Below are 25,103 nucleotides of genomic sequence, written 5' to 3'. Positions count from 1 at the left end.
AATGGTTCCAATCGTTTTTCCACCATTCATTTTTTCAAACATTTAAAATAAGGGCTGTGTTTCGTGTTGGCTTACCCTGGCGTGACGTTTTGATAAGTCACCTTGTCCTAGAGAGATTTATCAATTTATTCGCCCGTTTTACCCACCCCCAAAATAAATGCTAATTAGCTGCTAATGTGGCTATCATAAAGAACTACAAATGCCATGATCTGAACGAGATTGCCGAATCAAGGCAAAGGTAAGAATCTCTTGATTAACTATGTTAGCTAAATTGAGTAATTCATCAATTGGCTACATTTCTTTAAAATGGACACTTCTGTGTACAATCTTGTGCAAGTTTAAAATCGTCACAAGACCTGTTAGCAAAGGTTGCAGGGATGTGTGGTCTTACTCTCAGATTCGAAATTGCTAATTAGCATCTAAGTGGACATCATGCAAATAGAGCCAAATATATTGATCAAATCACCTTGTCCGAGGGATTTACATGGTTAAGTAAAACTTTACGCCAGGGTAAACCTACACAAAACACAGCTCTTATTGTAAGTGTTTCTAAAATACCCTATGGGAAAAATTAATGGTGGAAAAATGATCGGAACCATTTCCCTGTTTGACCGCTAGGTTTTATGGGTATTATGACACCTCCACTGTGGGGCTCAATTGTAGGCTATTAGTGTCTCCCCTTCTCGTCGACCTATATGATTCAGTCATAATTTATATTGAACTGTTTGTCAGTCAGCAGAGTAGGCTACCCTGTAACTTTTGTCATACTAAAAAAGTTAATGCTAACGTCTCCAGTCATATAAAATGTAATAGAATTGTATTTATAAAAATCCAAGAAACGTATCTCATATAGCCTATAGCAGGGGTGGGCAAACTTTTTTGCTCGAGGGCCACATTGGGATTTTGAAATTCAAAAGGAGGGCGGCATTTTTTGGGGGACCAATTGTTTGTTAAAATCAATTTGCGGGGGCCTCCCGAGTGGTGCAGCGGTCTAAGGCACTGCTTGAGGCGTCACTACAGACCCGGGTTCGATCCCAGGCTGGTTCGATCCCAGGCTGTGTCACAGCTGGCCGTGACTGGGAGACCCATGAAGCGGCGCACTATTGGCCCAGTGTCGTCTATAGCATACTCTACGCCACTACGCACTCAACCATGAATTGAAGTATTTTTTGCTAACACTGATTGAGGTATATTAGCCTAAATCATGACTACCCAATCTACTCATCACATTAGGAATAGTAGGCTTAGTAGTAGTCTGCAAATGCGATGATGCAAGGAATACTTTATTATAAAGGTGCAATTTTATGGTGAAAATTTGGTCTGTCTGGTGCCCACCTAACTAAAAGATACCTACACAAAAAATAACACAAAAACCTGACCTCAAATTGTCCCCTAATGTGGTTTAAGCATTGATGTGGACTTAGAACATCCATAAAATGTATGTAGGTTCAGAACTTTTGTGAAACAGCACAGTTGAAAAATATATGGCAAATAGAAATCAAAACTGGATGGTCTTCAGATAGATGGGAGGGGTTGAGGGTAGCTGAAAGATGGGAATAAAACCAAAAGGTAACTATTGTAAAATATACAGTGTACTTAAAATGTATATAGTATATATATATAAGCTGGAAGTAGAAGCCTAAATGTTGTTGTCCATTAGTTTACTCCAATTAGGAGGGGGGTGGTAGGGTTAGGGAAAACTAATACTAAAGAGAAAAAAAATACATACATATCATATGTACAAAAGTTTAGGGTCACTTAGAAATGTCCTTGTTTTTGAAAGAAAAAAGTACTAATTTTTTGTCCATTAAAATATAAAATTGATCAGAAATACAGTGCAGACATTGTAAATTACGAATTAATGGAATATCTACATAGGTGTACAGAGGCAACCATCACTCCTGTATTCCAATGGCAAGTTGTGTTAGCTAATCCAAGTTTTTCATTTTAAAAGGCTAATTGATCATTAGAAAACCCTTTTGCAATTATGTTAGCACAGCTGAAAACTCTTGTCCTGATTAAAGAAACAATAAAAAAAAAACTGGCCTTCTTTAGACTAGTTGAGTATCTGGAGCATCAGCATTTGTGGGTTCGATTACAGGCTCAAAATGACCAGAAACAAAGACCTTTCTTCTGAAACTCGTCAGTCATTCCATGAGAGAAATTACCAAGAAACTGGAGATATCGTACAACGCTGTGTACTACTCCGTTCACAGAACAGCACAAACTGGCTATAACCAGAATAGAAAGAGGAGTGGGAGGCCCCGGTGCACAACTGAGCAAGAGGACAAGTACATTTGTGGCTAGTTTGAGAAACAGACGCCTCACAAGTCCTCAACTGGCAGCTTCATTAAATAGTACCTGCAAAACACCAGTCTCTACAGTGAAGAGGCGACTCGGGGATGCTGGCCTTCTAGGCAGAGTTCCTCTGTCCAGTGTGTTTACTTTTGCCTATCTTTTCTTTTTATTGGCCAGTCTGAAATATGGCTTTTTCCTTGCAACTCTGCCTAGAAGGCCAGCATCCCAGAGTCGCCTATTCACTGTTGACGTTGAGACTGATGTGTTGCGGCTACTATTTAATTAGCCTTTTAAAATGATAAACTTGGATTAGCTAACACAATGTGCCATTGGAACACAGAAGTGATGGTTGCTGATAACGGGCCTCTGTATGCCTATGTAGATATTCCATTAAAAATCAGCCGTTTCCACACACACACACAGAGAGTTGAAGTCGGAAGTTTAAATACACCGTAGCCAAATGTATTTAAATCTGTTTTTCACAATTCATGACATTTAATCCTAGTAAAAATTCCCTGTTTTAGGTCAGTTAAGATCACCACTTTATTTTAATGTGAAATGTCAGAATAATAAAAGAGAATTATTTATTTCAGCTTTTATTTCTTTCATCACATTCCCAGTGGGTCAGAAGTTACCATACACTCAATTAGTATTTGGTAGCATTGCCTTTAAATTGTTTAACTTGGGTCAAACGTGTCGCACAGCCTTCCACAAGCTTCCCACAATAAGTTGGGTGAATTTTGGCCCATTCCTCCTGACAGAGGTGGTGTAACGAGTCAGGTTTGGAGGCTTCCTTGCTCGCACACGCTTTTTCAGTTCTGCCCACAAATGTTCTATAGGATTGAGGTCAGGGCTTTGTAATGGCCACTCCAATACCTTGACTTCGTTGTCCTTAAGCCATTTTGCCACAACTTTGGAAGTATGCTTGGGGTCACTGTCCATTTGGAAGACCCATTTGCGACCATACTTTAACTTCCTGACTGATGTCTTGAGATTTTGCTTCAATATATCCACATAATTTTCTATCCTCATGATGCCATCTATTTTGGTAAGTGCACCAGTCCCTCCTGCAGCAAAGCACCCCCACAACATGATGCTGCCACCCCCGTGTTTCACGGTTGGGATGGTGTTCTTCGGCTTGCAAGCCTCCCCCTTTTTCCTCCAAACATAACGATGGTCATTATGGCCAAACAGTTCTATTTTTGTTTCATCAGACCAGAGGACATTTCTCCAAAAAGTACGATCTTTGTCCTCATGTGCAGTTGTAAACCGTAGTCTGGCTCTTTTATGGTGGTTTTGGAGCAGTGGCTTCTTCCTTGCTGAGCGGCCTTTCAGGTTATGTCGATATAGGACTCGTTTTACTGTGGATATAGATACTTTTGTACCCGTTTCCTCCAGCATCTTCACAAGGTCGTTTGCTGTTGTTCTGGGATTGATTTGTACTTTTCGCACCAAAGTACGTTCATCTCTAGGAAACAGAATGCGTCTCCTTCCTGAGCGGTATGACGGCTGCGTGGTCCCATGGTGTTTATACTTGCGTACTATTGTTTGTACAGACGAACATGGTACCTTCAGGCATTTGGAAACTGCTCCCAAGACTGAACCAGACTTGTGGAGGTCTACCATTTCTTCCCCCTGAGGTCTTGGCTGATTTCTTTTGATTTTCCCATGTCATGCAAAGAGGCACTGGGTTTGAAGGTAGGCCTTGAAATACATCCCCAGTTACACCTCCAATTGACTCAAATGATGTTAATTAGCCTATCAGAAGCTTTTAAAGCCATGACATCATTTCTGGAATTTTCCAAGCTGTTTAAAGGCACAGTCAATTTAGTGTATGTAAACTTTCCACTTCAACTGTATATATTTATGGGATTGGAAATGATGCAGACAATTACACTGATGGAAGCCACAATCTGCAATATTAAAGCTGATCTACCTAGAAAAGGAAAAAACAGTAGAAAAGGAAAAAAACGGATACAGTCTTTACATTCAATTTGCTGCACGACATTTCTTGATAGTCTGGTTACTGTACCTTTGTATGGTCCTGATTCAATGATGCCCTCTGTCATCGAGGCAAAGTTGCCGGAGCTGATGTGGCTTTCTGACAGGTTCAGGTCACCGTAAGAAGGGTCCTAAAGTCAAGGAGGAAAAATGCATCGGTCAGAGGATAGGGGTTCACATGGAATAATACCCCAGTGGTGTAAAGTACTTAAGTCCAAATATTTTAAAGTACTAAAGTCGTTTTTTGCGGTATTTATAATTATATAAAACTTTTACTTCACTACAGTCCTAAAGAAAATTCTGTACTTTTTTACTCCATATATTTTTCCCTGACACCCAAAAGTATTCGTTACATTTTGAATGCTAGCAGGACAGAAAATGGTCCAATTCGCACATTTATCAAGAGGACATCCCTGGTCATCCCTACTGCCTCTGATCTGAAGGACGAACACAAATGCTTTGTTTGTAAATTATGTCTGGATGTTAGTGTGACCCTGTCTATGCCAAAATAAAATAAACATTTGTGCCGCCTGGTTTGCTTAATATAAGGAATTTTAAATTATTCAAACTTTTACTTTTGATACTTAAGTATATTTAAAAACTAATACTTTTACTCAAGTAGTATTTTACTGGGGCATTTTATATTAAAAAATGTATCTTTACTTTTACTCAAGTATGAAAATCGAATACTTTTTCCACCACAGGAATACGCTCATGAGTTTGACGCATTCTCACGGTTTACAGAAACTGAACAAATGCAGAATTGAAATGATCAAAAATGTGCCTATACACAGACAACATCAAAAGTGTCATAGACTGTCACGAAATGTAACTACAATCATCACTAAAGATGAAAAATACTCCTTACAACTGAAGGACTTCAAGAAATAAGTGTCCTGCACAGGTTTTATGAGCATAGATTTTCCCTTTAACTTCTCTAGGGTAGGGGGCAGCATTCGGAATTTTGGATGAAAAGCATGCCCAAATTAAACTGCCTGCTTCTCGGGCCCAGAAGATATGATATGCATATAACTGGTAGATTTGGATAGAAAACTCTAAAAAGTTTCCAAAACTGTTAAAACAGTAAAAAACCTAGAAAAACCCTGGAATTAGTAGGTGTCCAAACTTTTGACTGGTACTTGCTTAATTAATATTATGGTGTTTCTATACCAAGAAAAACCCTCTCAGTTTCCGTTAGGTTGGAACGGAAAATATGGAGCTGTACAACGTGACGGTCGGGAGTAGGCTACAGTACTTGGCCATTTAGCTAAAGAATCCCTGTGAGACCCGGGTTCAATTCCCCGACGGGGAGGAAGGACTGGGATGTCCTTGTAAATAAGAATTTGTAAACTGACTTGCCTAGTTAAATAAAAAGGTTACACTAAGAGCATTACATTTCTACACCCTAATTGTAGTCTGACCAATACCCAACCGGAGATTAAGTGAAAATAAAAATCATTGATTTATCAAGACCAGTCTCCATGCCTGTCTCAGAACAGTGCGAAACGGTGCTAAAATAGTAGTAGGCTATTGCTTCAAATCCTTTTGCTTCTAACTTCAATATGCTCTTTAAATAAATAAGACCTACCCCACTTAACAGCACATTACTCAACACTAGTGAGACTCATGTCGCCTACAGTATATCGAAAAATATGACGTGACTCTCCGCCAATAATTACATATAGAGGATTGGAGGATTCTAAATTAAAACCAAAAGCAGCCTCATGGGTCTCCAGGTGGCAGCCGGCACGGGTAACATGCATTTTGCACTGCGATGACTTAGACAGCTGCACCACTGGGGAGGCCCAATCCACAAAGTATCAAAATACAGAGAGGTGTTGGTAAAGGTATATTGTCCTGCTAATAGCACATAATGGGCTATTATAATATTGTACATGGTGTCCAGGTCAGGATAACCAAAACATTTCTTTATTAAAAGACTTTCAGAAAGAATGTTGGTACTTATTTCTTTTGATCCAAAGCCATGAATGAGTGAGTCACTCAACTTTATGTAGGTGCCAGGCTATATGACTGTGCCATCAACTTGATAATATATAATGATATTTGAGGATATTTCATTTTCCAAAAAATTAAAGTGAGCATTTGTAATCTGAATAAAAGGTCAAAATAATATTTGTAAAGGCCCAAAACATTTTTAGAGGGAGAGAAACGCTGGGCCAATTGTGCGCCGCCCTATGGGACTCCCAATTACGGTCGGATGCGATACATAATAATACTTTGTATTATTTGTTTTGTCTTCTCTGGTGAATTAAACTGAAATTGCAACCAATCACGGCCGGTTGTGATACAGCCAACCTAACTTCGAATTCTCCCCCTACCCTCCTAGGCAAGTCTACTGTCCAGCTACCTGCTAATAGCCATAATGGCACTGTACAACGTGAAATAGTATTTTCCAGTAAGCAACCATTTGTTCACCTTCATTAGACAACTTTGTTCCAATATTTCTGTAATTCAGTGATATTTATTCCCATATTAATCGTTATGGATCCATAACTAAATAAACATAGGCATTTTGAAAGAGTATTTAACATTATTTTATTAAGAAAGCATAAAGATGCCATTATTAGTTACATTGTTTTAGTTTGAACGTGCAGACTGGCACAAAGAACAGCGGGAACGTGGGGGTTGTGCACCACAATGGGATATTGTCCTGCTAATAACAGGGTTAATAATATATATCTGTGAGAATATCTAAGGGGCTTTTATATAATTCTAAATTAATAAATCAACGCTTTGTTTAAAAAATATATTTTGGAGATTATTTAATTTTAAAATAACGTAAAATGAGCGAGAAAAAGGCCATTCTTGAACATGGGGTGAGACATTGTTACTAATTTGTAAATAAAGCCAGTTTGTTATTTATAATTATTTATTTCTGTTTTTAGAGGGAGAGAAACCAAAAACCTACAGTCATCTCATGGGTCTCCCAGTCAAGGCCGGCACAGGTACTGAACCAGTATCTGTAGCAACACAGCTTGCACTGCAATGCAGTGTCTTAGACCGTTCCGCCACTGTACAACGGCGCTGTACAACGTGACTGGTTGGGAGTGGGCTACAGTACTACAGTAAGAGCAAAATAATCCTAACAAAATAAAACCATAAAAACCTCAGTGTAGCAGTTTTAGTAAGTAATACTGAAGTCGTGCCCAATTATCAGTTTCTATTTAGGTTTAGGTCACCCATTCATTTTCAGTTAGAGACACTGTAGGACCCAAAAGCATGATCAGTGCGCTAACTCCCCCTTGCGCTGGTCTGGAGCAATGAAGTGGTGATGCAGGGTACCATACTAAACCACAAATTACCTCTAAGTCCCGCAGCATAAATCACAAAACTTTTAGTGGAGCAACCACTGTATGTGAAAGCTATAAACCAATCCACCGATAGAAGTAAGAAAATATTCCTGCAAGTTATAAAAAATATTGATTAAGTGTGTTTGGGAACAGTACTGGGTGAATGTGATTGGAGAGTTGTGTGAGCGTAGAAATAAGATATAGAAATGTGCATAATAAGACAAGTGAAATTTGGATAATACGCTTTGAGATAATGTTATCTTGGGGTTCTGTCCATCCCTGCCCATCATAGAATATCCCGGGGTGGTATTGAGAGAGGGGTGGTATTTTAGAAAGTAGAGGCAAGTCTATAATTTCTGGAAGTCTAGAGAACGTGAAGAGCATTATTCCTGTGACCAGCAAGACCGTGTCCGGGAACTTTCAGGGGGGTTTTCCCGCTGGGAGATTGCTGAGCCAATGAATTGGTTGATGTGAGTACCTAAGAATTTCTAACATTCTATATGGATTATGTGAAGATATGAAAATTTGATGAATTGTATGTGTGTATAATCGATTTTTATTCTTCCCAGTATGGGAGGAGTTGATATATTTATTGAATAAACCTTTTTCCATGAAATTAGAGCGAATTAAAATGGAATCTCAACGTAACTTATAACGTCGTACAAAGCCGAGGGTATTCATCATACTAATTATCATTGCAGGATTAATGTGAGGTAGTAAAGTAATTGAAATATGTTGCATGAGAAAACAATCTGGTTATATTAAAAAGGGGACATAGTAACTAATACTGAAAAGGGGACATGCGTAAATGCCAAAAAAATAACTTTTTGGTCAGTGTGGTGTGTGTAACCTTTATTTTCAATGACAGCCTACCCCGGCCAAACCCGGACGACGCTGGGCCAATTGTGTGCTGCCCTATGGGACTCCCAAATCACGGTCAGATGTGATACAGCCTGGTCTCGAACCAGGGACTGTAGTGACGCCTCTTGTACTGAGATGCAGTGCCTTAGACCGCTGCGTCCATGTGTTAACTATTGAACTGTACTAGAATGCTTAAAAAGGAGGCAAAAAATGTTAAATATCGTTATCGTTTTTTTTGGGCAGGAAAAATATTGGATATCAGCCAAAAATGTCATATCGGTGCATCACAACTGACAACCAATTATCCTCCTCAGAGTGGAGGAGAATACCTGCTGCCTGATCCTACTGATTACAACTACAATCATGTAGCTAAAGTGGCAAGCTATATGAAATTAAATCCTTTATTGAATAATTGTATGGTACTAGGAATAGGGTTAGACTATCTTTGACAAATAGGCCTAGACTATCATTGCTGGGGAGATAATTTGGTAACTCTTTACTTGACACCCAGTGTCATGGTCATAACCATGTCATATGTCATGACAGCTGATATGACAGGTTATGACAAGTTATACGGTCATGACCCCTATATTTACAAGTGTTGTGACATATATTGCGTTATGTTATGGCTGGTTATGAAACCTACATAAGTGTCAAACCCCACTTTTATTCATATTATATATTTTTTCAGCCAAGTAGTTTCCTTTGGTTTGAATCTTAAATCCTTTGTTGTTGTTATGAACTCTTTACGGTCATGTTTTTTCATCATTTTTTAAATAACTTAAAGAAAATATACTTTATGACACCGTCATGAAGCATTATGACCATCATGTGTCACTTTACTTGGACTAAGAAAATACCCTAACAATGTCAAGAAGCATTATGACCATCAGTCATATAAGCCAGATGTCTTTAAATCTGTCATTAGTCAAAAAGAGGGTGTTTTATCCTGCTCCTGAAATCTGCTCTTGCATTCATCCCAGTCATCAGCAACAGCGCATTGGGGTAGGTACATGTCTGACATCAATGTGTGCGCAATAACATTGATAATTTTACAACAAACATAGTCATGTCCAAAAGTTTTGAGAATGACACAAATATTAATTTCCACAAAGTTTGCTGCTTCAGTGTCTTTAGATATTTTTGTCAGATGTTACTATGGAATACTGAAGTATAATTACAAGCATTTCATAAGTGTCAATGGCTTTTATTAACAATTACATGAAGTTGATGCAAAGAGTCAATATTTGCAGTGTTGATCCTTCTTTTTCAAGAACTCTGCAATCCGCCCTGGTATGCTGTCCATTAACTTCTGGGCCACATCCTGACTGACGGCAGCCCATTCATGCATAATCAATGCTTGGAATTTGTCAGAACTTGTGGGTTTTTGTTTGTCCACCCGCCTCTTGAGGATTGACGACAAGTTCTCAATGGGATTAAGGTCTGGGGAGCTTCCTGGCCATGGACCCAAAATATCAATGTTTTGTTCCCCGAGCCACTTAGTTATCACTTTTGCCTTATGGCAAGGTGCTCCATCATGCTGGAAAAGGCATTGTTCGTCACCAAACTGTTCCTGGATGGTTGGGAGAAGTTGCTCTCGGAGGATGTGTTGGTACCATTCTTTATTCATGGCTGCGTTCTTAGGCAAAATTGGGAGGGAGCCCACTCCCTTGGCTGAGAAGCAACCCCACACATGAATGGTCTCAGGATGCTTTACTGTTGGCATGACACAGGACTGATGGTAGCGCTCACCTTGTCTTCTCCGGACAAGCTTTTTTCCGGATACCCCAAACAATCGGAAAGGGGATTCATCAGAGAAAATGACTTTACCCCAGTCCTCAGCAGTCCAATCCCTATACCTTTTGCAGAATATCAGTCTGTCCCTGAAGTTTTTCCTGGAGAGAAGTGGCTTCTTTGCTGCCATCCTCCAAAAGTCTTCGCCTCACTCTGTGTGCAGACGCACTCACACCTGCCTGCTGCCATTCCTGAGCAAGCTCTGTACTGGTGGTGCCCCGATCCCGCAGCTGAATCAACTTTAGGAGACGGTCCTGGCACTTGCTGGACTTTCTTGGGCGCCCTGAAGCCTTCTTCACAACATTTGAACCGCTCTCCTTGGAGTTCTTGATGATCCGATAAATGGTTGATTTAGGTGCAATCTTACTGGGAGCAATATCTTTGCCTGTGAAGCCCTTTTTGTGCAAAGCATTGATGACGGCCCGTCTTTCCTTGCAGGTAACCATGGTTGACAGAGGAAGAACAATGATTCCAAGCACCACCCTCCTTTTGAAGCTTCCAGTCTGTTATTCGAACTCAATCAGCATGACCGAGTGATCTTCAGCCAAGTCCTCGTCAACACTCACACCTGTGTTAACCTCTTGACACTAGGGGGGCGCCATTTCGACTTTGTAAAAATTTGTTCCCAAATTAAACTGCCTCGTACTCAATTCTTGCTCGTACAATATGCATATTATTATTACTATTGGATAGAAAACACTCTCTAGTTTCTAAACCCGTTTGAATTATTTCTCTGAGTGAAACAGAACTCCTTCTGCAGCACATTTCCTGTCAGGGAGTGAGATTTCAGAAATCGAGGTCCCTGTTCTGAGGTCAGTTTATAAGTCCCCATGTAAGCCATCGGGCTACATGCACTGCATACGCCTTCCTCTAGATGTCAGTAAGCGGGGAGAATTTGAATGGAGTGGATTGCGCAATCTGGGGCCCTATATAAGACCGTGGAACGGAAGTACCGTTCTTTTCAACGGGGCGCCTGGCGCAGCAGGGACATCACAATGGCCTCCTGCAAAGCTTTCGTTTTAGCAGTTCTGTATCTCCGGTCATGTTTTTATTCGTTATAGTTGTTAAAGACATCATAAGGTAGTTAATTTAAACCGACTTATAGCAGTTTATATCAGTTTATTGCGATTTTCCTGGATTTCTTTGTGATGCGCTTTCACGAGTTGGACACCTCTCCAGTGGGTGGCTATCGTTAGCTGCTATTTCCACATGAGAAGAGGACATCTTTCAACCAAAAGACGATTGTTCTGGAGAAAGGACACCTTGCCCAAGATTCTGATGGAAGCTCGGCAAATAGTAAGCAATCTTTATGTTGTTAATTCGTATTTATGTTGACAAATGTCAAATAATAATTCCGCCATGAATTTCGGTGCGGTCTCGCTTTAGCGCACGCTGTATGCTGAAGTAACGTTAATTTTAAAAATGTAACACAGCGATTGCATTAAGAACTAATTTGTCTTTCATTTGCTGTCCAACTTGTATTTTTTAGTCAAGTTTATGAATAGTTTTCGATTAGAATAGGTGCCTCTCCAAGATGGCGCCGGACAGATTGCTTGAAGTTTTGGCCACTAATCACATTGTATAACCACGATTTGTGCCGCTAAATATGCACATTTTCGAACAAACTCTATATGCATTGTGTAATATGATGTTATAGGACTGTCATCTGAAGAATTCTGAGAAGGTTAGTGAAAAAATTAATATATTTGTGGTTTATACGTTATCGCTATTTTTGGCTTGAATCAATGCTGTTGTGATGTTTGCTATTGTGGTAAGCTAATATAACGCTATATTGTGTTTTCGCTGTAAAACACTTAGAAAATCTGAAATATTGGCTGGATTCACAAGATCTGTGTCTTTCAATTGCTGTACGCTGTGTATTTTTAAGAAATGTTTTATGATGAGTAATTAGGTAATACACGATGGTCTCTGTAGTTATTCTAGTCATTTTAGTGAGAGTTGTGATGGTAGCTGCAATGGTAAACTATGATTTATACCTGAAATATGCACATTTTTCTAACAAAACATATGCTATACAATAAATATGTTATCAGACTGTCATCTGATGAAGTTGTTTCTTGGTTAGTGGCTATTTATATCTTTATTTGGTCGAATTTGTGATAGCTACTGATGCAGTAAAAAAATGGTGGAGTAAGAAAAGTGGTGTCTTTTGCTAACGTGGTTAGCTAATAGATTTACATATTGTGTCTTCCCTGTAAAACATTTAAAAAATCAGAAATGATGGCTGGATTCACAAGATGTGTATCTTTCATCTGGTGTCTTGGACTTGTGATTTAATGATATTTAGATGCTACTATTTACTTGTGACGCTATGCTAGGCTATGCTAGTCAGCTTTTTTACTGATGGGGGTGCTCCCGGATCCGGGTTTGGGAGGAATTAGAGGTTTTCTTCTGGCTGCAGGGGCAGTATTGAGTAGCTCTGATAAAAGGTGCCCATTTCAAACGGCCTCGTACTCAATTCTTGCTCGTACAATATGCATATTATTATTACTATTGGATAGAAAACACTCTCTAGTTTCTAAAACCGTTTGAATTATATCTGTGAGTAAAACAGAACTCATTTGGCACAAACTTCCTGACCAGGAAGTGGAAAGTCTGAAAACGATGCTCTCTTCTAGGTCCTGCCTATAAATGGGCATGATACGTATTAGTATACATACACGTCATACACCTTCCCCTAGATGTCAAGAGGCAGTGAGAGAAGAAATGGAGTGTTTATCTTGGTCTGAGGTGGAATAAATCCTCTTGGAATGACGTGTCACCCATTTCCTGTTTTCTGGAAAGCGCGTGAAGGGACCTGGTTTTGCCTCCTGAAAAGCTGCCGTTATAGACGACTAATATCTCCGGCTTTGATTTTATTTGATACATGTGACAATATCATCGTAAAGTATGTTTTTTCAATATAGTTTTATTAGATTATTGAAATTTATTCGGGACGTTAGGCGTGTTGCGTTGTGTGCCTTTGTTCAGGAAGGAGAGCTTCGCGCCACTTGGCTAGTGCGCTTGCTAATTCAAGAGGGAAAAAGGACGTTCTAAATCCAAACAACGATTGTTCTTGACAAAGGACCTCTTGTACAACATTCTGATGGAAGCTCATCAAAAGTAGGACCCATTTTATGATGCTATTTCATATATCTGTCGAACTGTGTACTATTAGTTTTGCGCCCAGGTCTTGGGCACTCGCTCGCCATAACGTAAGCCTTATGTCGTAATGAAGTTATTTTTAGAATTCTAACACTGCGATTGCATTAAGAACTAGTGTATCTATCATTTCCTATACAACATGTATTTTTTAGTAATGTTTATGAATAGTTATTTGGTCAGAATATGTGAGAGTCAGAAAAATATCCGGACGTTCTGGGAAAAAGATGCTACCTTAGCACAATGTGTAACCACTGATTTCAGCTCTAAATATGCACATTTTCGAACAAAACATAGATTTATTGTATAACATGTTATAAGACTGTCATCTGATGAAGTTGTTTCTTGGTTAGTTTGGTTGGTTCTTGGTTAGTTAGGTTGGCTTTGTGCATGCTACCTGTGCTGTGAAAAATGTCTGTCCTTTTTTGTTTTTGGTGGTGAGCTAACATAAATATACGTGATGTTTTCGCTGTAAAACATTTTAAAAATCGGACATGTTGGCTGGATTCACAAGATGTGTACCTTTCAAATGCTGTATTGGACTTGTTAATGTGTGAAAGTTAAATATTTAAAAAATATATATTTTGAATTTCGCGCCCTGCACTTGAGCTGGCTGTTGTCATAAGTGTACCGACGTCGGGCTTGCAGCCAGAAGAAGTTAACAAGAGAATCACTGACATGATGTCAGCTGGTCCTTTTGTGACAAGGCTGAAATTCAGTGGAATTTTTTTTGGGGGGGGATTCAGTTTATTTGCATGGCAAAGAGGGACTTTGCAATTAATTGCAATTCATCTGATCACATGCAAATTGCCATCATACAAACTGATGCAGCAGACTTTGTGAAAATCAATATTTGTGTCATTCTCCAAACTTTTGGCCACGACTGCACTGTTGATACTTAGGCTATGGTGTAATGTAATGGTTTGCCTTGTATGGTAGCTTTTGTGGGTTTTGACACTCATGTAGGTGGCATAACCAGCCATAAAATAACACCATACCATATGTCACAGCAGGTCCAAATATATGCGTTATGACCATATTATGACTATGACGCTGGGTGTCAAGGTATTTCTTGCCCAATTTATCCATCATTACATTTGTGGATTTTTTATTTTTAACAAGAACAATGGAAGCCAAGCCATCTGTGCCCTACGAATGACTATAGAAATTATGCCAGTCAGTGCAGGGCTATTCATTATGTGGAGGCTGGTGTGGCTCTGACTTGGGCAAACTGCTGATTTCGACATGTTCCAGGAAGTAACATTGTGTATCCACTTGCCCAATCGAGCAGTGCATTGTCCCACTGGCTCTGATTGCAAAGTTGCTTAAGCCTACCTATTCATTCTGTCCTCGTTATTATGTCGCAATAATGCGGTTCCCTTTCAAATAAAAAAACTAAAGTACAAACTCAGTTTTGAGAAGCAGTGCGTGCATGTAATTATGTGTAGTGAGTGAGTGCAGTGCCAAAGGGGATGCTCTTTCCAGCCTTTACCCTGAACACATCCTCGTGGTTCTCCTCCAAGTCTCCATTGCTGGTGACCGATATCTCTGCCGCAGGGCTCCTGTGGACCTCCTCATCCATAGTGCTGTCCTGCAATCACAAACAGATATGGTAAGATATTAAACACAGTGTTTCATACATTGCATGAGACTTAGCTCAATTTCCTCTTCCAAGTGTGCACGAGTGAAGCTGTAGGCCTACGCTTTTAACCTAAAGTTTGTCTAGAAGAGTAAGTAGAGGGCTCTCAACAGAATTGGATGACTATGGGCTGCCATCTTGTGGTCACTGCCACCAGAAGTGATGAACAATACTGCAAGATGTTATCTTATTAGAATGGTTTTTAAACAGTCTCAAGCTGAGCTATTGCATAAAAAGGAGATCAGTCAACTTTCAGAGAATTACACAAGTTACCTCACATGCAAGCTCACCTGACCACTTCATAGAGCAAGAATAATAGGAAAACTTCAAATGTTTTTTAGAGCACTGATAAGGATTGAGAGATGTGGTTTAGTGAGGAAGGGGGCCGAGGTCAGGTTAGGGGAGAAGGAACAGTTTATGGCCCACATCACTTAATTTACTGCCTAGCAATAAAGATGTAATGTTTAGAGAGAAGGAGACTCCACCCAAATTGGGATATATTTATTCACCCATTGTCTTATGCAGCTGTATGACCCAGTGGGTGAATAAACTTGGTTTGAGCTTGATTAACTTCTTATGCTGCAGGGGCAGTATTGAGTAGCTTGGATGAAAGGTGCAGAGAGGTGCCCAGAGTAAACGACCTGCTCCTCAGTCATAGTTGCTCATATATGCATAGTATTATTATTATTATTGGATAGAAAACACTCTGAAGTTTCTAAAACTGTTTGAATTATGTCTGAGTATAACAGAACTCATATGGCAGGCAAAAACCTGAGAAAAAAATCCAAACAGGAAGTGGAAATTCTGAGGCTGGTCGAAAGATCCCATTGAAATTACAGCGAGATATGGATGAGTTTTCACTTCCTACGGCTTCCACTAGATGTCAACAGTCTGTAGAACTTTGTCTGATGACTCTACTGTGAAGGGGGGCCGAAGGAGACAGGAATGAGTCACCACTGCCATGAGGTGACCATGCTTTGACCATGCGCATTCACATGAGAGGGAGCTTCGTTCCATCGCTCATCTGAAGTCAATGTAATTCTCCGGTTGGAACGTTATTCAAGATTTATTATAAAAACATTCTAAAGATTGATTCAATACATCGTTTGACATGTTTCTACGGACTGTTACGGAACTTTTGGACATTGTCAGGTTTTAGTGAATGCGCTCTTCTGAAGTTGGATTTGTATACCAAACACGCGACAAAAATAGCTATTTGGACATAAATTATGGATATGGGTATCTTTCATCAAAGTTTATGATGAGTATTTCTGTTATTTGACGTGGCTCTCTGCAATTTCTCTGGATATTTGAGGCATTTCTGAACATGGCGCCAATGTAAACGGAGGTTTTTGGATATAAATATGAACTTAATCGAACAAGACATATATGTATTGTGTAATATGAAGTCCTATGAGTGTCATCTGATGAAGATCATCAAAGGTTAGTGATTCATTTTCTCTCTATTTGTGCTATTTGTGACTCCTCTCTTTGGCTGGAAAAATGGCTGAATTTTTCTTTGAGTTGGTGGTGACCTAATAATCGTTTGTGGTGCTTTCGCTGAAAAGCCTATTTGAAATCGTACACTTGTGGGATTAACAACAAGATTACCTTTAAAAATGGTATAAGACACATGTATGTTTGAGGAATTTTAATTATGAGATTTCTGTTGTTTGAATTTGGCGCCCTGCACTTTCACTGGCTGTTGTCATATCGATCCCGTTACCGGGATTACAGCCATAAGAAGTTTGTGTTATGACTGAGTAACAGATTCTCAAATTGCCTCATTACCTCAGACAAAGCAGAACTATCTGGGTCAAGCAGAGTTATTGTACTGCTTCACATTTATGAAATAGGACTCCTCCATGGAATCTGGGCAAGGCAAATTCAACAAACACAAGGGTGAAGCCACTGTCAGTAAATATACAAAAAAAATTCCACATACCAGACCAAACAAAAGTTCCAGTTGTCAAAACAGATAAGGCTAAATGTCTGGTATGATATTGTTAAGAAGAGAGTCAAAGGGCAACCTTTCAAGCCATTTAGATACTTCAGTCACATGTCGTCACCCATAGGGAGAATATGTAGGACTGTGAAAAGCAGAACATTCACACCTTTTCCCACAGAACCACACTGACTGTCTGAGTCACCGTCTGAAAAGGCTAAAAATACAGATGGGCGTACTTGCTAAAGCAGCAACACCAACCCTGTTCATGCAGCAGGAATTGTGTTGGTCAATTAAGCATGAATCTGTGTGTTTAAAGGCTTTGCTTAAAGCATGGGTCAAGGACAGCTACAATTTTAAATAACTATTCATTAAAACACTTCAAAGATTCATCAATTCCAAATTCTCTATAGGACATAAATTATTATTAGGCTATAGGTAGAAAACCTTGTGACATTGTCATCATTGACCCATAAGGAATTACTGGAACGGTGGTTAATAATTGGCTTTTTGATGTTAGCTATAAAATGTTAATGGCATAGGCAGCTGTATTACGTCAGTAAGTCAGGCTTTGACACATTGGATTAAAACACTACCGTAACTTCCTCTTGCAAGTTGGACACAGTAGAATGGTGTTCACACACACTTAAACAAAAGCCTGAATGACAAAAACTTTGCATTTTTAGGGCCAGGATACCAAACTTGGCATAGCTACGGTGGAAGGCTAGCACTTTTATAGCACCCAGTCAGTATAAAGCTAACTCATAGCAGCTATATTATCTGCATTTCTGAAACCAACGTGGTAGGATAGGTTGGCACTTGACATGGTCCCCTGGCATTGTCAAGGGTTTATTATTACTTGGAAATACCAAAGTCGAACATGAACTCCGCCCCTCAGTTGCCTTGGACTGTTGTCTAAATAATAGATAGCTAGCCAAGAAAGGCTAGCACTAGCGTAAATGCTTGTGTGAAGTGCAGGTATGCTTAACTGCTCCGTTCACAGACCATGCTAACGAGATCAAGCAGTGCTAATGCGAACATCAAAATGAGAGGATGAGCCAAGCCCTTAAGAAGATTTAAAATGGCATCACAGAGTGAGCCAAAATCAACCGGCGAATGGGACAGGTCTGCTTCATTGGAACCAGATGAGATCAAGTTCATGAACCAAGAGTAGGCTATCTGGAGGATACACATAAAATGTGTTGCTGCCTAAATATTACTATTATTTCGCACTCCACACAAATGGGAAAATACACTATAAACAAGCGCAAACACAGAGCACTGCTTTGTTTATGTGTGTGTCATTTGGTATGTGCATGAGTGCATGAACCGCTCCAGAAGACAAAACCTAATAAAGACAAATAATATTTTGGAAGCTCATCCGGGGAAGAAGTAAGCCAGTATACTTTCTCCTTATTCCATTGCATTAGGACAAAGCATAGGTCCTAATGCATTTCCAATAGTTCAATAGGATTCAGTGTATGAAGATATTCTCTGTCATTGGACTTGTTTTAAACATTGCCAAAAACCAGCTCCATAAGAAACAACGAGCTTCGTGAAATGATTTGGACTGCTTTGGCAGTGGAGTGTGCCAACGGTGCAGAGAGAACCAGGTATCAGAGAACACACAACGTGAAAAAGGCCACAAGACGCCCACATGCAGGCAGGCAACAGAGACATCCACAGGTAGGCTTGTCTAACTGTTGAGGTAGATAAGACAGACTCCCATCCATCTTGTCCTCCCAGAGTACGAGTTGTAACAAGCCAATATAGCTGTACCAATTCCTGAAGAACAAAGACTGGTTACAAGACACAGAAATGGTTCTAAGGTACTGAAAGGGTGAACATGGGGGCAAGGTTTGGCATATCAGAGAGACAGAGCTCAGGCCCCTGGAGTTCAGTAGCCTGGAAACTAGCTAACAAGTGGGGGGAGGGAAGGATAACAACAGCAGCCTCCTGATCAGCTGAGCTGAGGGAGGAAACCAAGGCTTGCTTCTTAAAGAGCAGGGCAGAACGTAAGGCAACCGGGGCTTACTAGCGAGACGGGTAAAGTGATTGCATAGTATGTGACTACTTCATGCAGCCCATTACAGAGATTGAGTGCATAAAAGATAGCCTTTCTATCAAAATAAAAAAGAGGCAGTTATTATGAATCCACGACACTTCCGGAGGGCATCACCACCTGAAGCACACTCCATTAATGATGCACAATTACTCATTTGACGTTGGCAAGGACCCAAGTGAATCTGCATCGAACTAACAGCTTGGAGTGGTCGAACACAACAGCAGGGGATCTGACAGTGACTGGGAACATCGAGGCAGCAGTCCAAATCACTGCCTACAGCAATTACCCAGCCATGTGACAGGCCTATTAAAATCAGGGTGCTGTATCCACACACACCCAGGAAACACTGGGTGTGATTCTTATAGGCTGACTACACCACTCGTCGCGTGCGTGAGCGTTGCAAAATACATTTAGAAATCTATGTTATTCAATCATTGCACCCACACGCCAATGAGCGTCTGTGTTGCCAAGGGCTAAAATAGAACTCCTTTCTATTTCTGACGCAGCGCAAGTCCTGCCTCTCCCATCTCCTCATTGGTTATAACAACGTGGGTGATTGAAAGACGAACTGTGTTGCCGGTCGGTGTAGTAATACTATGAAAGTTTAGATGCCAATCACCATATAAGTTCAAAGATGAAAAAGCCTGGAAGGAGGAGAGATGACTAGAAACTATTAGTTTGGCCATTTTATGTGTGGATTAATTGTCAGAGTAGAGGACCTTTTGCATTTCAGGTAAAATAACAACTCAATGTTAATATCCCAGGACAAATTAGCTAGCAACAGCAAGCTGGCTAAATAGGACAAATTGCCATAAAGGTTTAATAGTTTTCGACCTGTCCCAAATTAATGTAATTGGTTCAGAGTTTGTTTTGATATTTTAACCTGCGCGTCGTCAGCGTGTTTGGTGTAGGGGGACAAAATAAATGTGCGCACGATGGCGTACGCGTGGAGCCGGTTTGGGTTCCGTGTTACGATTGCTGGGATCAGTCACACGTACAGGCCACACCATGGCAAGGATGGGACAATAGTGTCACTACTGCATAAAGGTGGCTGCTGGTATGCTGAGACTTGAAGGCAAACATAACATCATGGCTTGTACCTGTAAACACAACTCAATTAAAGTTATTCAATTAAAATACAAATTTAATGAAACAATTGTATTGGCATTAGGCGGAGAATGCATGCAGGGGAATTCACAGGAAGCATAGGCCATCACCAGCATTTTCACTGGTGCTACCAAACACCACAGTACAACAACTAACCAGGAAGTATACCCCATAAAACTAAGATAGTTACGCAAAATTTAAACCAACAACACAAATGCACTAGCCCATACACCTACTAGAGTTGCACCAAGCAGACAAATTTGAAAGGTAAGGGGTAGGCACAAAAAAAAAGGGATCAACTATTAAAGGAAATTTAAAATCAATAATTATTGATTCAGAGCTTTAACTCTAGTTCATGTTGTATGTTGTTAAGAAATGGTTCATAAGCTATATCAGCATTGGATATCATAAAAATAACGATATCCTGAACTATGGTGTAATGCTATCCACGTTTTTGTGACATATAGCAACATGAACTAGAGGGCTGAAATTAATGATTCCCAGAGCTGTTCTCTGCATTGAAGATAAATATCACCTTTGTATGAGTATCTTCATTTTTCTTTTGTTCCTTTGGTGTATCATTATCAGTAGTCACTGTATGGCAATTTTCCCTTTTAGCACCGGCATTGTCAGAATGTGCATTGACACTAGTGTTTGGATCATCATCATCATCATCATCATGCTCAGCATTCACACTGTTTTGCGTAATTTCATTGTCGCTCTGAACATTATCCTTTTGAGCGCCATCGCTGTCGTCAGCATTATAGTTGTCATTTTGAACATCACTGTTGTTTTCAGCTCTGTCATCATGAGGAACTTCATCATTGTTCAGTACATAGTCAGTACAATCAAAGCTGTGAGCATCCTCCTTGCTCTCGCTTCGAAAGTCCTCAGTATTCTCAGCCTCCATAGATGAACCCACTTGCATGTCCTGGGCTGGAGCCTTCCTGGACTTAGCCTCAACACTGACTTTGGACATTCCTGAAAACAAACATAGGAGGGCATGAATAGGTCCCTGCCAGCCACCACATTTAATAACGTAGAGGGCATCGATCCAGGCAGCTGCATTGGAGGCCAACACCTCAAGACGCAAGATAACCGTCCTTTCAAGTTATTGATTTGCTGGGGGGAAAGAATGTAGCCTAAACTCATGGCACGCTTGCTTGTCCGGTGATTCTGTTTTACTAAGACTTAACAAGGAGTAAATAAGTGTGACAATATTACACAGGCTGACTATTGTTAAGAAGAAATACTAGGACTATTTTAAATGCAACTCCAAAGAGTGGCATAAAGAACCTGGGCCACTATTCCAAAGAGACAAATGTCAATGCACATTCTTGCATTCAATGGCAATTGACAAATTAGGTGAATAGCTGTGCTGCTGGATAGGCTAGTTCATCACCACACAATCATTGTTTGTGCAGGGATCTTGACCAATGTCTGCAGGGGCGATTCCAGGCAAAAGCGACATAAGTGGTCGCTTAGGGCCCCCAGCTGCCAGGGGGCCCAGATTGAAAATGACTAACAAAAACACTCAGATATCACAACATGGCATAAGTCATTACAAAATGTGTATAATTGCAGGAAATTACCTTTAAAAATGCAAAAATGTCTTTCCACCCCATTGGAAAAAGTGGCAGAATTGCAGGAAATTAGCTGTAGAACTGCAAATGCGAAACTGATTATAAAATTGAAATGTTCTCCACCGGACCCCATTGCAAAATGTGTAGAATTGCAGAAACATTGTTTTAAAACTGCAACTTTTTCTCTACGCCGAATGGCAAAATGTGTAGAATTGCAGAAACATTGTTTTAAAACTGCAACTTTTTCTCTACGCCGAATGGCAAAATGTGTAGAATTGCAGAAACATTGTTTTAAAACTGCAACTTTTTCTCTACGCCGAATGGCAAAATGTGTAGAATTGCAGAAACATTGTTTTAAAACTGCAACTTTTTCTCTACGCCGAATGGCAAAATGTGTAGAATTGCAGGTCACGAAATTTAAAACTAAAATGTCTCTCTTCAGTCAAGAGGAAGGCCACTAAAATGTTTTGAGGTGCGGGTCCCCTCAACCAAATCTCATGTAGGGCCCCCAAATGGCTAGAGCCAGCCCACTCTGACATTCAAGAAAATTTGAAGGACTAGAGGGTCTTGCTGATTCTTTTCTGTCACAACTTTATGACTTTTTATGACTGTTAACATAATCTCTCTTCCTGGTGGAGGAAACAAAGTAATTTTAATCTTAGGTGCACTTGTAGTATACAAAATATTAGGAACACCTGCTCTTTTCATGACAGACTGACAAGGTCAAAGCCATGATTCCTTATGGATTTCACTTGTTAAATCCACTTCAAATCAGTGTAGAAAAGGCGAGGAGACAGATTAAAGGATTTTTAAGACTTGAGACAATTGAGACAAGGATTGTGTATGTGTGCCATTCAGAGAGTGAATGGGCAAGACAAATTATTTAAGTGACTCTAGAGGGTGTCAAGAACTGCAACGCGGCTAGGTTTTTCAGGCTCAACAGTTTCCCGTGTGTATCAGGAATGGTCCACCACCCAAAAGACTTCCAGCCAACTTGTAGGAAGCATTGGAGTCAACATGGGCCAGCTGCGGGAAGCATTGGAGTCAACATGGGCGAGCATCCCCGTGGAACGCTTGACACCTTGTAGAGTCCATGCCCCGACAGATTAAGGCTGTTCTGAGGGCAAAAGGGGGTCAACTCAATATTAGGAAGGTGTTCCAAAATGTTTTGTACACCCAATGTATAGGCCTACTAATCTATGACTTTGACCATTCCTGCTTTGTAGGCAAACATAATTGTTCTCTTTGATCTCCTGGTAATACCACAAGACTGTGGCTCCAACTGTAAAACAGTGCTTCCTGTAGATGACCAGATATTAGACCATATACATGTCATGAAAAAGAGTTCAAAAAACAGATTTAAGGTGGCAAAAAATATGACCATTTAGACCTCTGAACAGAGAACATTACTCTTCAACATTTTACTCATAACATTGAAGTAATGTTTTACTTTAAAATGAGGGCGCTGATGAATCCTGTTCAGTGAAGGAAGCGATTGTCATGATGACATGAAGCAAATATATCCAAATGAGGGGATGAGGGAAACAGCTGGTTATGTTGGATATCAATCAAATGTATTTATAAAGCCCTTCTTACATCAGCTGATGTCACAAAGTGTTGTACAGAAACCCAGCCTAAAACCCCAAACAATGCAGGTGTAGAAGCACGGATATGGTTGTTATTTGGCTATGTTATCAACCAATTCAAGTGTGATCAGAATTGATTAATGTAAATTACATTTCATGTTTTACACTTTAACAGGGGGTGTTGTTGACATAAATGTCTGACTTTAGTGATATGTAGGCCCATATAGATAATAATGTAAGCAACAGGGAAATTTCGTTTGGCATGACCCGTTGCCCCGGGTGGGTGGAGATTTTTGCAAAACATGCAAAACCCACCGGTCTAAATGTCATAATGGACACGTAAACGGTAGTCAGTTCAGTAGTTTGCTATCTTTAAAAAAAGAGGACATGCTAATTAGAAGCCATCTATAACGTTCTAATTTATCGAATGAAAATAAAACTATTGGCTAACTTTTAATTGATTGCGAGCTAAACCCTGAAAAATGGTCTGGCTTTGCTGCTACCCTAGTATTCCATTATAACAAAGCAACACTCACTTTGGATGTAAAATAGTAACTAACCGCTACCTAGCGAACGTTATAATATTTCTTAGTTAAAACATTAACGTAGCTTGCTAGATAGCAGGTACAGAAACAGTTGCCTGTTAGCTGTAACGTTACTGTTAACTATGAATGACAATGTCGACACTGTCAATCAGAAGAACGTAACTAACTTGTTGCTTAACGTTGGCATTTGTCCAGCTGAGTGATCACCAAACGCGGAAACACGAGAACTAACTTTTAGAACTAATCACGGTAACGTTACTAGCTTTCTATACACAAATGTCATTGGTAATCCCATAGAACGGTGCACAATTGGCCCAGCGTCGTCCGAGTTAGGGGAGGGTTTGGCCGGGTAGGCCGTCATTGTAAAGAACAATTGTTCTTAACTGACTTGCCTAGTTAAATAAAGGTTAAATAAAAAAAGCTAGCTAAGTCACATGACACGGTCATAGACCGTCACTGCTAGCTAAAGCTAGTTAGCTAAACTTAGCTAGTTAGCTTGACCGCTTGTTGTTGTGCTGAAAAACTTAAATATGCAACTAATAATGTTCAGAAAATGTACCTGCAGCTTTTGTCCCGGACCTTTATCTCTGTGTTTATTGGTGCAAAAGGTTCCACTCCCGGGATTTGTGAAGAAAATATAGCTAGCTTACTACTTACTCACTGTATAAAATGTATTTCAGCGCCCATTGGGTCCCTGGTGCCCCTGGCCTGTGTGAAGCTACCCATAATAAGGACGTCAGTGGAATTTGCAGTTCGTATTCAAAATAAAAGTTCCCCACTGAAACTGATCCAAACGGATACAAATAGTGGAATATTACTAGATCATTCTAAACAAGGTTGGGATGTTGTTATATAACTTAAAAATAAATACAATACAAAATTAATTTGACAAACAGTAAACAAAGAAACAACAGTTCAAATAGCACTGTGTATGTATTAGACTGCATACTTGCATTAGGGGCATACATACACTGAGTGTATAAAACATTAGGAACACCTTCCTAATATTGAGTTCCATCCCTTTTGCTCTCAGAACAGCTTCAATTCATCAGGCATGGAATCTACAATGTGTCAAAGGTGTTCCATAGGGATGCTGGCCCATGTTGATTCCAATGCTTCCCACAGTTGTGTCAAGTTGTCTGATTGTCCTTTTGGTGGTGGACCATTCTTGAAACACACAGGAAACTGTTGAGCGTGAAAAACCTA

The 25,103-nt window shown here is 39.9% G+C and overlaps 1 protein-coding gene across 3 annotated transcripts in view; it reads right to left on the bottom strand.

Moving 5' to 3' along the window:
- The window catches only part of LOC120035013 (arfaptin-1-like), a 45,041-nt gene extending 20,446 nt beyond the window's left edge, over nucleotides 1-24,595 (bottom strand). For 2 of the 3 annotated variants that reach the window (XM_038981754.1, XM_038981756.1), the window contains exons 1-4: nucleotides 24,457-24,595; nucleotides 20,719-21,164; nucleotides 14,920-15,018; nucleotides 4,331-4,430 (exon numbers count right to left, since the gene is read on the bottom strand). In XM_038981754.1, coding sequence (XP_038837682.1) covers nucleotides 4,331-4,430; nucleotides 14,920-15,018; nucleotides 20,719-21,162 — 643 coding nt within the window. In that variant the 5' untranslated portion in view covers nucleotides 21,163-21,164; nucleotides 24,457-24,595. The remainder of the gene's footprint in view (nucleotides 1-4,330; nucleotides 4,431-14,919; nucleotides 15,019-20,718; nucleotides 21,165-24,456) is intronic. The other variant, XM_038981757.1, reaches the window with a different exon arrangement.
- Between the last annotated feature and the right edge of the window lie 508 nt (nucleotides 24,596-25,103).

Source organism: Salvelinus namaycush, chromosome 42 (assembly GCF_016432855.1).
Source record: "Salvelinus namaycush isolate Seneca chromosome 42, SaNama_1.0, whole genome shotgun sequence".
NCBI classification, from domain to species: domain Eukaryota; kingdom Metazoa; phylum Chordata; class Actinopteri; order Salmoniformes; family Salmonidae; genus Salvelinus; species Salvelinus namaycush.
Note: the sequence above shows the minus strand (reverse complement) of the source record. Positions and strands in the feature narration are given on the sequence as shown.